Source organism: Heterodontus francisci, chromosome 42, assembly GCF_036365525.1.
Source record: "Heterodontus francisci isolate sHetFra1 chromosome 42, sHetFra1.hap1, whole genome shotgun sequence".
NCBI lineage: Eukaryota > Metazoa > Chordata > Chondrichthyes > Heterodontiformes > Heterodontidae > Heterodontus > Heterodontus francisci.
Window position 1 is genome coordinate 22590612 of NC_090412.1, and position 15218 is coordinate 22605829.

Consider the following 15218-nt stretch of genomic DNA (forward strand, 5'->3'; position numbering starts at 1 on the left):
ACACCATCCATTGATGCATCCGGAAGGCGATGGAGGCCTTCTATTGCCAGGAGAGCTGAATACATTGTTTCTCCCTCAGCAGGGACAAGCAGGATAAGAGGGCATGTGACATTGCCAGGCTAATGGGATTTCCAATGGTACAGGAGTCATCCACTGCATGCAAATGGCTCTACCAGTCCCTCATATCAACGGGCAGAAATACAGGAACCACAAGGGCTACCACACTATTAATATGCAGTTGATATGCGACCATGCACAGATTCTAATGTCAGTGAATGTCCGCTATCCTGGCAGCAGCCACGGTGCCTTCATTCTGAGAAGTCTGCTGTTCTCACCATCAACAGGACTTTAGGGAGAACTAGGGGCTGGTTCCTCAGGGACAAAGGCCCTGTACATGTAGCACATGACCCCCTCCCTCCATCATCCGACCATGGGAGGGCAATGTATGTTAAAGAGACCCTTGGAGTCACCAGGAATCGTGGAGCAGACCCCCATTGGGGTGTTAGTGGAATGTTTCCGATGTCTGGTCTGCTCAGGAGGTGGTGGGGGCTCTCCAGTACACACTGGAGGAGGTGTCCACGTTTGTGATGATCTGCTGCCCCTTTCATAATATCACCATCATGAGTGAGCAGCCATTGCCACCAGGAATCTGGAGGCTACCTCCGGAGAAAGAGGAATGAGGTGAAGGAATTCCGGGCGGGCTGTCCAAGACCACCTGCTCACACTCCGGTTTCCATGAAACTACTTCCATTTACCACCATGAATCCACTGTCACATCCAACTGAGACACCCTATCTCAGCGTCCCCTTGGCCACCATCCTATATGAAAAACCACCCATAAAAGCCTTGTCGTTAACATCTCTATCCAACAACGCATCCAATTATACAACATTGTGCATTCTGTTAGTGTTTGTTTTCCATGACTGCAGATGCCTTCAAGGATGACCTTGAACAACTCTGGGCCTGTGGTCCCAGCTTTGGACTGCACTACCTACGCATGGGCGGTAGCAGTCTGTGCTGGCTGGCTGACAGGCAAAAGCAAGGAGGGAGGCAGTGGTGGGAGCACAAATACTGTCACCATCAGACAGGTCAGCAGGTTCATGCCCCAGGGAGACACCTCAACAATCCTAGTAATATGTTGGAGGACAGATTTCTGGACTGCTGAGAGAGTCTGCATGCCCCTTTGAACGTAGGTATCCATAGCCATCTGAGTCTACATGGTAGCAAGCATAGACCTCATGACCTCTGTCTGAGATATTGGGCAGCTTCTGCCTCTGCTTCAGTGGAAGCTGCATCATGGGCGGGCCCATAAGTGCTGTCATGGAGTTGGCCACCACTTCCCCACTGGAAAGGACGGGCTCCAAGCTCTGAGCGATGCCCTGTGCCAAGTTGGAGCTGGTCTCCTCCTTGCTCCTTGACGGTGACAGGAGGTTGTCTGGCAGGCCTGCCAATGACCCCAGCATCCTCATCAGCATTCTGCTGTATGCCACCCCATCAAAGTCCTCATCTGAGCCCCCTGCAGCAGAACTCGTCTGCAATCTCACTCTCTGAAGAGCTGGCATACAAACTGTCTTTTCCCCTCGCCTGGCTGCAGTCCAGTTGTGCCCGGTGACTTGCCACTTGCAGATCCTAACTCTATGTGCACTGCCAGTCTGTTAGCTGGTGTCAGATCTTCCTCCGAAGTCTGGTGCAGTTCTTTCCTCATGACACTGCAGTCACTGGGCAGGTGGCAGTTCTTGGGCATCTGGAAGCATAAAATCAGAAGAGAGGTATTGGGGTGAGGGATGGGGTTTTGGTTGAAAAGCAAGAGGCCCATGGTCAGACCATCTGTAGCTTGCACTTCATGCCAGACAGCAGGATGAAGGTGAGAAGGGACATAAGGCAGTAACATACCGTTATCCTCAATGTTCTTGGTGATGCCGGATGCTATGGGCTCTATTACAGCCAACCCCACAATACGGACTCATCTCCTCTGTCGGGCTCAGAATATGAAGACGTCCTGGTACTGCAAGAGAGAGGAAAGATTGTCAGTGATTGTAGGGCACTATGTTTGGTTGATGTGCCTGCCATTGCAGCCTCCTTTGATTTAGTGCAGCCACCCTTTGAGGAGGACAGACTGCCTTTAAGAGCTGCAGGCTAGGCTGGAACATATGTCAACCCCACATGCTGTTAGAGCCCCTGTTAGCAAGCAGCCGGTCAGCAGCATGGGTCGCGCAGGGCTGCACACTGAGATCGTGGAAATGAGGAGACAGCATGGAGTTCGTGTGCTGCCTCCCTCAAAAGGTGTGGACAGATTGCGAATCATGACCTCGACATCTGAAAACGGACCTCAACTAATTTTTAGCCCTTGGAGCCCATTTTCCCGCTCAGCTATCCAGCTCTTGGGGTTTTGTTGGAGGTAAATTTGAAGAAAACATCAGCTAACAGTAATATAGCGAACCACCTTTTAGTGCTTCATATGGGGAGTTCAAGTCAAACATGGAGCTGGAAGAGGTGACGAATTGTGTGGTTCATCTCCTGACACTTTGCTTCTCATGAGACTTTGTGCCAGTTTTCCAAGATGACTTTTATTTGTCCCCAGCCCCATCTGAGGTGTTTGCAGAGAGAGAGAGTGGATCAGTACCCAGCTGCCGTGACCCTCACACCTGCAGACACTTTGTGCATGTAGAGGCTTCTCTTCACAAAGGAAGATTTGCTAGTAACATCACTGAAGTATGTGAGCCTGAGTAACTATAGTATCAGCTGTGGCTAATCACCTAACACTCTCACCTCAGTAGGTTATTGGTTCAAGTCCCACTCCAGAGACTTGAGTACAAATTCTAGGCTGACATTTCACTGCAGTACTGAGGGAGTGCTGCACTATCAGAGGTGCTACCTTTCAGAGGATACATTAAACAAAGGATCGGTGTGTTCTGTCAGGTGGACATGAAAGATCCCAAGGCATGATTTTTGAAGAGCAGGTGAGTTATCCCTGGTGTCCTGACCTAGAAACAGATTATCTGGACATGATCACACTGCTTTTTGTGGGAGCTTTCTGTGCATATGTCGGCTATTGTGTTGCCTACATTACAATAGGACTACACTTCATAAGTACTTTGATGACTAAAGCACTTTGGGACATCCTGAGGTTGTGAAAGGTACTATATAAATGCATGTCTTTAATATAATGTTGGGCATTTCTTGGGAAGCGTCTCAATCACACTGGGGTAGGGCTTCACCTGGTTGCTTGTTATAGAAACCGCCCAATTTTCATGAAATTCTCTAATGGATGGTCAATCCCACTTACAACTGAGTGAAAATCTAGTCCAGTATGTCTTTGGTGTGAAAGAAGCCAAAGCAATGTGATCAACAGGGGGCATGCTTTGAACGGCCACTTCTGCCACCGTCCTTACCTGTCGGCCCAGGCACGCCCACCTGTGGGAATTGTGTTCACAGGGTCAGCAGCGAGCGAGGGCTGTGCCCTCTGCAGCAAAGGGCTGGCACATCGAATGGCATTGATGGTCAGCTGGCACCTGAAACCTCCTTGACAGCTCCATGTGGGCATTCTGCATCGCTGAGCAATGGGATGGTGGCAGAGGACAGGTCACAAGCACCTCCATCTTAGCAATTGACAGATAGGGAGTGGGGCACAGAGCTACTCTGTCATTTGCCTGAATCTTGGTTTTCTTATCCTATTAAGTTTTATTGCTTCTCCATTTTGCTCTTGGTGATGGCTGCTAATGGATTCGAGTGTCATCTTTGCCTTTCCAAACGCCTTAAGAGTTTCTGCCCCACTCTTCTAACTCTCTGCTTCAATTGTCTCGTCCCTTTAAATTTCCATCGATGCAGCAATTTCTAAATGTACTCCCACTAGCACCTCTCATCATGCTGGGGAGCAAACATCTGCTTGAGTCTGCCTATAACCCACCAAGGAATACTTGGGTATAAAGAGCACCCAGAGCAGAAAATCCAGTCTGAACTGCCCGTGAGTGCTCCTGGATTAAGGAATGGTTTCACATGGACCATGCTGTTGAATGGAAAGAATTGGAATGGTTTTGACTGTTGTGTTTTTTCCTAGTTCCTGAGGAGCAGGTTGCAACAGCCTCCCTGAAGCAGGCACTGGGAGGAGACGAGGTGATCGAAGAAATCGTAAATCCGAGTAGGTTACATTTCAGTAAAATAATTTGCGACTGCAACTGGGCTTTTGTTTTATTAATTTATGGATGGACGAGGGATATTCCTTCCCCCGCAACACCCCACCCTGAAATTACCAGTATTGGCTTTTTTTTTTTTTAAAAACAGCAAAATTATCACCTACTGTCCTAAAACAGGACATCCCCAGACCACATAAATGAGGGTAGGTTATCAAAGCAAAATGGTTTCAATGAGTCTTTTCAGAAGCCTCAAAGGGACTGATCAATTTTCTCCATTTTACACCCCAGGCCATGCATCCAAACACTGTCTCCTTTCACCCTGGGGTCAAAGTTTCAATCCAGATAGTGAAAGATCTCTTGTCTCTGCTGGCTCTGAAATGGAATCTGGTGCATTCACGCTCTGCTATTCCTTACTCTTTACATTTAATAAACCTCAGTCTGTAATTCACAGCATAAGTTGCTCAGTCTAGTGCAGTGTTTATGCTTCCACTATTCAAAGGCTGGAATAACATGAGGAGGTTTGTGAAAATTCCAAGAATGGGGATTGAGCCTGACTGAGCAACATCACAATATCAAATATTTTACATATAAGATCACACTTTGTGCGCAAGGGTTCATGTCCAGGAAAAATCTGTGATCTGTCTTCACAGTAGAAGATGCAAAAAGTATCCCAAGAGAGTAGAAAATCAAGAGGCAAAAGGGAGGGAGGCATTTAAAACAATCGCTATCACCAGAGAAAAAGTACTAGGAAACCTAATGGTACTAAAGGATGACAAGTCCCCTGGACCTGATGGCTTGCATCCTAGGGTTTTAAAAGAAGTGGCTGCAGAGATAGTGAATGCATTGGTTGGAATCTTCCAAAATTCCCTAGATTCTGGCAAGGTCCCAGCAGATTGGAAAACTGCAAAGGTAACATCTCTATTCAAGAGAGGAGGGAGACAGAAAGCAGGAAACTATAGGCCAGTTAGCATAACATGCCATTGGGAAAATGTTAAAATCCATTATTAAGGAAGTAATGGCAGGGCATTTAGAAAATCATAACGCAATCAGGCAGAGTCAACATGGTTTTATGAAAGAGAAATTGTTTTTGACATATTTATTAGAGTTCTTTGAGGATGTAACAAGCAGGGTGAATAAAGGGGAACCAGGAGATGCAGTGTATTTGGATTTCTAAAAGGCATTCGACAAGGTGCCACTTAAAAGGTTATTACACAAGATAAGAGCTCATGGTATTGGGGGCAATATATTAGCACGGTTAGAGGATTGGCTAACAGGAAACAGAATCTGGATAAATGGGGCATTTTCAGATTGGCAAACTATAACTTGAGTGCCACAGGGATCGGTGCTGGGGCCTCAACTATTTACGATCTGTATTAATGACTTGGATGAAGGGGCCGAGTGTATTGTAGCCAAATTTGCAGATGATACAAAGATAGGTAGGAAAGCAAGTTGTGAGGGGGACACAAAAGGGGGAATTTTATGGGTTCTGTAAGAACAGCTTTGGTGATGGGTGGGGTGATTTAATTAGGCGCAATTTGTTTTTTTGGATTTCCTACGGTGGGTTTTTGTATCGCAATTAAGTCTGCACGTGCTTGCGGTGGTCTGGGGTTCCCCCTGCAAAATGGCAGATTGCAACTTTGCATTAATTTCCCTATCATGAATACTCATTACCCTACACTTAGTTCAAATTAAATCCTACCTGCCAGATTAAGTTAGCAGCAAGCGGTATTTCCGTGCCACCTGGTTCATGTTCGTTTAAACATGGCTTACACCAGTTGGCTTTGTGCAGTTGTGTCTGAGGTCACTGGTTTCATGCCTTGCACTCATCGGCACAAGGAAGGCCAGCATTGGAATGAATGTTTGGCTCCAGGCTCGGCACCAGCAAGGGTAGTCTTCTCCGGGGATGGTGGAGAAGGCATGGGCAGGTGGGACGTGGATGGAGGCACAGGGGAGGATAGGTGAGGGCACAGGGTGGGCTTATCAGATGCACTGTGTAACAGGGGAGGGTACTTGGGCAGGACAGGGTGGGGTCTTGGGTGGGTAGAGGGGAAGACGAGTGAGGAGGGTAGCTTTCAGGGTGTGTAGTGGTTGTTATTGATGCTGAAGCTGGCTGCGGGCAGTTGCAGGGGGCAGTGGGTTGATGAATGCACGACAGGAAACAGATGGTCATGAGCGGCCTAAAGGGAGGAATAAGTGCTGTCTATGTCGGGATCCTGTGGGGCAAAATCGAGGTACTGGCTGGCAGAGGGAATGGCCATAAGCAAAAAGAAATTATGAGGGGGAGGTGGTGCTTGGGTGCAACTGAAAATGAAGGTAAATCAAGTCCAAATTATAGTAAGCTTATTCTGTGGCCACAATCAGCATAGGTTCTGAAGGCTGCTGATCCTTGTGGCTTGCAACACAGAATGATTAATTGATGTGTGGCTGATGGTGCTTCAGAGTGATGGCAGGCTCCACCAATGAAAGTCCGTCCCTGCCGCATGATCGCATGTATCTCCCATGCCTGTCGCCGCACCGTTAATTTGCATGCAAAATTGCGAGCGAAATAGGAAAAAGGGCAGAAATGGAAATTATGCCACCTTACAGTTCCGCCATTGGAAGCGCCACGAGACTTATAAAATCCCAGGTAAAGTGTCTGCAATGAGATTTAGATAATTTATGTGAGCGGACAAAAATTTGGCAGATGGAGTATAATGTGGGAAAATGTGAGGCTGTCCACTTTGGCAGGAAGAATAAATGGAGAGAGACTGCAGAATGCTGTGATCCAGAGGGATCTGGGTGTCCTTGTACATGAATCACAAAAGGTTAGTATGAAGGTACAGAAAGTGATTAGGAAGGAAAATGGAATGTTGGCATTTACTTGAAGGGGGATGGAGTATAAAAGCAGAGAAGTCTTGGTATAACTGCACAGGGCATTGGTGCGATCACACCTAGAGTACTGTGTACAGTTTTGGTCTCCTTACTTAAGGAGGGATATATTTGCATTGGAATAAGTTCAGAGAAGGGTTACTAGGCTGATTTCTGGGATGAAGGGGTTGTTTTATGAGGAAAGGTTGAGCAGGCTGGGCCTATACTCATTGGAGTTTAGAAGAATGAGAGGTGATCTTATTGAAACAGATAAGATTCTGAGGAGACTTGTCAGGATAAATGCTGAGAGAATGTTGCCTCTCGTGGGGGAATCTAGAACGAGGGGGCACAGTTTCAAAATAAGGGGTCTCCCTTTTAAGACTGAGATGAGGAGGAATTTCTTCTCTGAGGGTTGTTAATCTTTGGAATTCTCTTCTCCAGAGAACAGTGGAGGCTGGGTCATTGAATATATTCAAGATGGAGTTAGACAGAGTTTTGATCTACAAGGGAGTCAAGGGTAATGGGGGGGCGGAGGGCAGGCAGGAAAGTGGAGTTGAGGCCACGATCAGATCAGCCAAAATCTTATTGAATGGCCTCCTCCTGCTCTTATTTCTTATGAACTTATGTCTCAAACATGAGATTGTAACTGTAGCGGGTACTCTGCTAAGGTTGTATTTAAGTTACATCAGGTTTCAATTTTATGATGTAGCTATTCTCATTGAGATTCATGGACTGTGTGATTTTCCAATGTCTGGTTGTAATGTGTGGCCCGATCTATGATTCAGTCCCATGAAGCTTTGTGGCAACCACTAGATTGTAAATCTTACCCCATTGCTAAGGGAGAGCAGAGGGAACTTCACCCTCGCACTATATCTGACTTCAGAATGCTCAATAGGGCAAAATAGGGGGAGCTGGACTTTGCATCTGATCTGTGTTGCATCTGACGTGGGGCCTAGCTGATGTTGACACCCGGTGGAAAAAAAATGGAAAAGTGTTCCCATTCCCCATTGCTAACATCCCGCATCTCCATGACAGCAAACTCCAAAAATCCCACATCATCACTGGGTTGAAGAACTATTGGACAGTTTTTCAGTATAACCAAGAATTCTCATGTTTGTATATATTCTGCTAGCATGGCCTCTTTCCTGCTTTGAACTAGCCAGGCCAATGCTGTGAGTGGCTGTTAAGCACCTTTGATCATTGAAAATGGGACAATAAAGCTAACATTTTTAAACTCATTTGAAAAGGAAAAGCTTTGGACCTTAGTCAGCAGCTTTCTCCATGCTCAATGGAGGCACTGACGTTTGTCCCGTTGCATTAAGGGACTCTGACCTTGTCTCTACCCTTACTGCATCAGTGCTACAGTTGACCTGAAGTGTTGTCCCATTTTGTAGCCCGTGTCTCCTACTCATCCTTGACCCTAAGTTCGCAGTCATAGAATCACAGGCCTCGACTTCAAAAGCTGGCAGTGGACCCGGAGAATTTGGGGACATGGAACCCCGGTGATATTAATGCCAGGGTCACGTTTAAACAACACCTGGCCAGGTTCACTGCCTAGCCGGTGGTCAAGAGCGAGAATTTGGCATCAGGAGCTGCAGACAGACGCCAAAGGAACAATCCTGGCAGTCGGCCAACACTTGGAGGAAGCACTGAGGGTGGCAAGGGCACAGAATGTACTCTGGGTGGGAGACTTCAATGTCCATCACCAAGAGTGTCTCGGTAGCACCACTACTGACTGAGCTGGCCAACTCCCAAAGGACATAGCTGCTAGACTGGGTCTGTGGCAGGTGGTGAGGAACCAACATGAGGGAAAAATATACTTGACCTCGTCCTTACTATCTGCCTGTCGCAGATGCATCTGTCCATGACAGTAGTGGTAGGAGTGATCACCACAGAGTCCTTGTGGACACCCTCCATTGTGTTGTGTGGCACTGCTACTGTGCGAAATGGGATAGATTTCGAACAGATCTAGCAAGGCAAAACTGGGCATCCATGAGGCACTGTGGGCCATCAGCAGCAGCAGAATTGTCCTCAAACACAATCTGTAACTTCATGGCCCGACATATCTCCCCCACTCTACCATCAACTCTGGTTCAATGAAGGGTGCAGGAGGGCATGCCAGGAACAGCACCAGGCATACCTCAAAATAAGGTGACAACCTGGTGAAGCTACAACCCAGGACTGCTTGCATGCCAAACAGCGTAAGCAGCATGCGATAGACAGAGCTAAGTGATCCCACAACCAACGAATAAGATCTAAGCACTGCAGTCCTGCCATATCCGGCTGCGAATGATGGTGGACAATTAAACAACTAACTGGAGGAGGTGGCTCCACAAATATCCCCATCCTCAATAATAGGGGAGCCCAGCACATAAGAGCAAAAGATAAGGCTGAAGCATTTGCAATAATCTTCAGCCAGAAGTGCCAAGTTGATTATCCATCTCGGCCTCCTCTTGAGGTCCAGCATCACAGATGCCAGTCTTCAGCCAATTCAATTCACTCCGCGTGATATCAAGAAACGACTGAAGGCACTGGATACTGCAAAAGCTATGGGCCCTGACAATATTCCAGCAATAGTACTGAAGACCTGTACTCCAGTATTTGCTGTGCCCCTAGCCAAGCTGTTCCAGTACAGCTACAACACTGGCATCTACCCAGCGATGTGGAAAATTGCCCAGGTATGTCCTGTACACAAAAAAGAAGTCCAACACAGCCAATTATCGCCCCATCAGTCTACACTCAATCATCAGTAAAGTGATGGAGGGTGTCGTCGAAAGTGCTGTCAAGTGGCACTTGCTTAGCAATAACCTGCTCATTGACACTCAGTTTGGGCTCCACCAGAGCCACTCAGCTCCTGATCTCATTACAGCCTTGGTTCAAACATGGACAAAAGAACTGAACTCATGAGGTGAAGTGAGAGTGACTGCCCTTGACATCAAGGCAGCATTTGACTGAGTATGGCATCAAGGAGCCCTAGCAAAATTGGAATCCATGGCAATGCGCCAAGGCTCCTGAGACAGCACCTTCCAAACCCACGACCTCTACCACCTACAAGGACAAGGGCAGCAAATACACGGGAACACCAAGCCACACACCATCCCGACTTGGAACTATATCGCCGTTCCTTCACTGTCACTGGGTCAAAATCCTGGAACTCCCTTCCTAACAGCACTGTGGGTATACCGACCCCACATGGACTGCAGCGGTTCAAGAAGGCAGCTCACCACCACCTTCTCAAGAGCAATTAGGGATGGGCAATAAATGCTGGCACAGCCAGCGACGCCCACATCCCATGAATAAATTTAAAAAAAAGTTACAGGGAGAGATTCCAGGGTGATTGGTGGGGATGCTAGTGTAGGGACGCCCAAGGCCTGGGAGAGGGAGGAGCATTCCCCCCCTCCCGACCTACATTTATCATAGACTCTGCTGGGCATTCAGCAACCTCCAGCCAGGCAGCAGACAACGTGGTCTCACCCATGACCTGAGGTTAAAATTACATCGCAGCCCTGAAGACATTATCAGGCTGTGACCTTTGAATGTAAAGTCGGCCCTGGCTTGCTTTTGGCTGGAGCCTCTTTAACGGCCTGATTCACTGGGTTGGAACCAGGAGCTTGAACTTTCAAATTTAAATCCCTCCCATGCACCATTCTTACTGGACAAGTGGGGCTTAAAATCACAGCTATAGTGGGAAGCATTCAGCCCACTGCTATCAAATTAAACCCACTTTTGTCTCTTCCCTTTTGGCCCTGCAAGTTTGTCCCTTTCAAGTATTTTTTCAATTCACCTTTGAAAGTTATTACTGAATCTGCTTCCATCACCCTTGCAGACAGTGCATTCCAGATCAGAACAACACGCTGTGTTTTAAAAAAAATTCTCATCTTAAATGCTATGCCTTCTTCAGTCCTTTTCTCTCCCATGAGCACAGGTGACGATTACACATTTCGCGATTAAACTCTGATTATAAGGACCCAAAGCCAACTGAAGTCGGAACATTTTTAAATACTCTTCTCCACTTGTTCAGAGATTTGAGCTAAGTTGCCAGGAATCTAATTCTGGATTCAGATTCCCAAGCTTAAATTTTGAGTGGCTCTGCTCTCAGTGCATGGCATTGCTCAGCTGGAGTGAGGTTCAGAGAATCAGGTGTAGAGGTTGCTGTGAATTCCCAATTATCCCTTGGCTAATGTTAATGAATTAGGAGCATCAGGACTACAGCATGCTGACCTCCAAATCCATCCACGCTCCCAATGAGACGATCCATACTAGGAGTGCAGCTCCTGCTCTAAGTTGGCGAGTTGACAGTGAGGAAGGAGGTTTAGGAACATTATGAACAGGAATGGACCATTCAGCCCCTCGAGCCTGCTCCACCATTCAATTAGTTCTTGGCTGATCTGCACCCCAAAATCCATTTACCCATCTTTGCTCCAGATCCCTCGAAACGCTTACCTACAAAAATCTATCGATCACAGCTTGAAAATTTTAATTGACCCCCAGCATCTGCAGTTTTTTTTAGGAGAGAGAATTCCAGATTTCCAGTACGCTTTGTGAGAAAAAATACTTTCTGATTTTCCCTCCTAAATGTCCTGGCTCTAATTTTGAGATTAGTTTGTCAACATAAGCACCAGACAAACTAAAGCACTTTACAAATGGATTCTAATCACAACTGCCCAGGAGAGTCTGGTTGGATTGTTGCATTGAACTGAAGGAGCCTCCCTTTAACAGAGAGGCACAAGTGGTTAGCAGAAAACAAGTCTCACTGCCAATGACACACATGTCCCTGGAGTAACCTTTATTGTGCTGTTAGTAGCCTTGGGAGACGGGTGTGGCTACATATACAGGTCAGTCACAGAACAACATATAAGTCAGCTATTAGGCAGGAAACCTGCTTGATCCCAGAGAACTCTCTGCAATTTTCAGGAAATCTTGCGGCCTTTAATTTTTGTACTTGCTGGTTATTTGAACACTGCTGAAATGGATCAGGCTCCAGATGTCCTGGTTTCACTCACTGCTGAACAGCTAAAATCAAGCTGCTCCATGGGAGTTGCATTCACTCAGCCTTTCACCCTCGAGGTTGATTAAGTAATTAGTGTGTTTTGGGGTCTGGGCCTGGGGAGTGCCTTCTGCACCGTGCACCATTTTCTGGCTGCTTAACAAAAGAAAAAGGGGGGGGGGTCTGCAATTTTCTGGGACATGCTGAGAGACTGTCTGATTCCTAGTAACATGATGGGGAGATCCACTCTAACCAAATATGCATAAATTGTTGACACCTTATTCACTGTAGGGTTGGCAATGCTCCAGGATTGCCCTAGTGTCTCTCGAAATAAAAAATTAATCTCGAGAACACTTCTACCAGTAACTCAGGAGAAAAACCAGAGACTTTTTTTCAAAAAGGTGTTTCCTTTGAACATTTTTGTTAATTAGTTGTAAAAAAATATTGGCAACAATTCAGGCTGTTTGCAAGACAGTTAAGAATTATTTACTTGGTTAATGAAGTCTGTTTGCTTTCCAATTGTAGCAGGAAGATGGAGCTGTGGGGATGGAGGTGTTGGGCAATCATTAGGGGTGTGGGGTAGATTGGGGTGGGGGGGGGGGGGGCAAAACGTCATGTGATGAAGCCTCATGCAATATATCCAATCAGAGTTGGCAACCTGAATTCACCATGACCTAGCTCCCCATATAACTGCTTTCCTTCCCTTTATCTGTTGCATGTTGCTATCTTATTTCGATGGTTTGTAAAGGAACCTCTCGTGTGGTACTTTAGCAAAGGTCTTTTACAACTGTACATCTGCTTTGCTATATGGCTTTGCTTCATTATCTTCAGGTGTGTTACTTAAAGTCTGAGGTTGGTCCTTTTTCTTCTGAAATAATTTTGGCCATTGTTTGTTGGGTTATCTTCATTCAGGTACTTTCTATTTTGTTCCTAAATATTCATTCCAGTGGTTTCCTAATATTTAATCACTGCATCCTCAATTGGGGGCTTGTTTTGCACATTGTGGGTAGCAGAATGTTTCATGTGTATGTGAGCTCTGCCAAATGAGGGACAGAGGGATGGGAACTAAACACTAAACACTGCTGACAAATGTCTCCCTCTAAGGAAATCACTGCATATCCAATATTCCCATGCTTAGACTTAGCTGGAGCCTCTGTCTACTTGTTTAGTGTTGGTTTAATAGCTTGGTTGGTGGAGACGATGATGTGGGCAGAAGGGGTGGAGGGGTAATACAATCAGAGATTTTATCTTCTATGCTAGTATTCTATCTTATCCTAATGTTTAGTGTCCAACAGGTCACCCCTCACTTTTGAGCTATTTGACCATGGAGTGCATCACATTCAAACCAGATCCTGCTATCAGCTAATGCACATGCACACTTTCTAGCACACATTCCTGGAATTGTGAGCTGGGATTGAGCCCTGGCTGATTTTCCCCTATTAATCCCAATGGTGCGGAGGATAAACGTAGCATTCAAACTATGGGTCCGGAATAAGATCAGTTAACTCGGCATAACCAGGAATCAGACTTTGGGACTTCCTGTTCCATTTGGCTTATTCCACAAGGGGGGTTAATTTCAAAACTAATCTGTGGATTAGTATTTCAGTGAGCGAGTGGTTAAGTTATGGAACAGACACGCGAGGGAGACTGTGGTGATAGTACTGACTCATTCAAATGAAAATTAGATAGATTTTCAGAAAATAACATTTTGGGATATAGTATCTGAGTAATTTGAGATGTGACATGATGTAGGTGTGGCAAGCTTCAGAGGAAAAAGGTGACTTTGGACCTATGGTTCCCAAATCTCTCCACCACTGGTGTTTCCTCCCCACATGTTTGCGACTGCTGTAGACTGATGAATGGAGATTTGATTGGTGTGATTAGTTAACAACTCCGCTATTGTTGTACCACATGACTACCAGCATGGTAGCACGTGAATGCAACAAACCGTAGTCCTTCTTTTGCTTGGCCATTCCTGCGCAGCATTTACCTAATAAATCTTGGTGCAGTCTAAACAGAAAATGCTAGAAAATACACAACAGGTTAGGCAGCACCTGTGGAGAGAGAAACACAAAGTTAACGAAAGAACTGATAAAAGGTCACTGACCTGAAATGTTAGTTCTGTTCCTCTCTCTACAGACGCTGCCTGACCTGTTGAATATTTCCAGCATCCGCAGTATTTTGCCTTTGCAGATGTCTTTGTGGAGGTTCAGCGGTGAATGGTTATGGTAATGTTCTGCCTGTGATATCGCATGCACTTATTTATGCTCCTTTTTGCTGTAGCAGAACCCATTACATCAATTGAAAACCTGCAGGGTCCAGACTCGAAGATGCATCATCTCCAGGATGACATTTCTGTCACCACTGCCTCAACGCAGGCCTTACAAGAACTACTAAATGACCTGAGGAAAACAAATCCTTCAATGGAAAGCAAGGAAAACAGAACAGGTACAGACCAGTCCTAGCTTCTGGTACCAACAAACATTATCGGCAATGCTCTGAGCCTGAGTTAAGGAGCCCTCTCCAATAGACCTCCCCTCCTGCTGCTCATGGGCAGTTGGTGATCTTTTAAATATTTCTTCTGTGCATTTGGGGGTGTCGCTGGTAAAGCTGGCATTTGTTGTCCATCCCTAGTTGCCCTGAGGTGGTGATGGTGAGCTGCCTTCTTGAACCTTTATGTGTAGTGTTTTGAGACAGTTTAACTGAGTGGCTTGCTAGGCTGCTTCAGAGGGTAGTTAGTGTTAATAGTTGCAGTGGACACTTAAATGTCTTTAAGTGTCAGTGTTCTCAACAGCAAAATCTAGTACTCAAAGCTGACAGTAATATTCTCTGTGGAACATGCCCAGTTCTTCTTTGAATGCTTGCAGTCAGTTCACACTCACTGAACGTGCCAGCAACATAAAATGTTAGATCGTTTGGCCCATCGTGTCTGTGCTGGCTCTTTGAAAGAGCTGTCAGATTTAGTCCCGCATCAACATTTCCCCTACAACACTGCAAATTAATCCTCTTTAAGTACAAGTCTTTTGAAAGCTCCTATGGAATCTGATTCCACAATCCTCTCATGTCTGAAAATAGAGGTACGTGTGTGCAGTTACATAGTTCTATACTTGGATTACTTCTACTAATGTCCTCAGGCCCTCCCTAATCTATCTGTTTGCACTGTCTCCCGAGGGAGTCTGTTCCAGACTTGATGCTCACTTGCTGAAATACTGTTTCCACAGATTAGTTTTGAAATTAACTCTTGCACAATA

General features: G+C 46.0%; 1 protein-coding gene across 2 annotated transcripts in view; it reads left to right on the plus strand.

Moving 5' to 3' along the window:
• Nucleotides 1-15218, plus strand: part of mmrn2a (multimerin 2a) — a 44485-nt gene that overhangs the window by 11386 nt on the left and 17881 nt on the right. Inside the window, exons 4-5 of one of the 2 annotated variants that reach the window (XM_068020206.1) lie at nt 4058-4138; nt 14251-14415. In XM_068020206.1, coding sequence (XP_067876307.1) covers nt 4058-4138; nt 14251-14415 — 246 coding nt within the window. The remainder of the gene's footprint in view (nt 1-4057; nt 4139-14250; nt 14416-15218) is intronic. The other variant, XM_068020207.1, reaches the window with a different exon arrangement.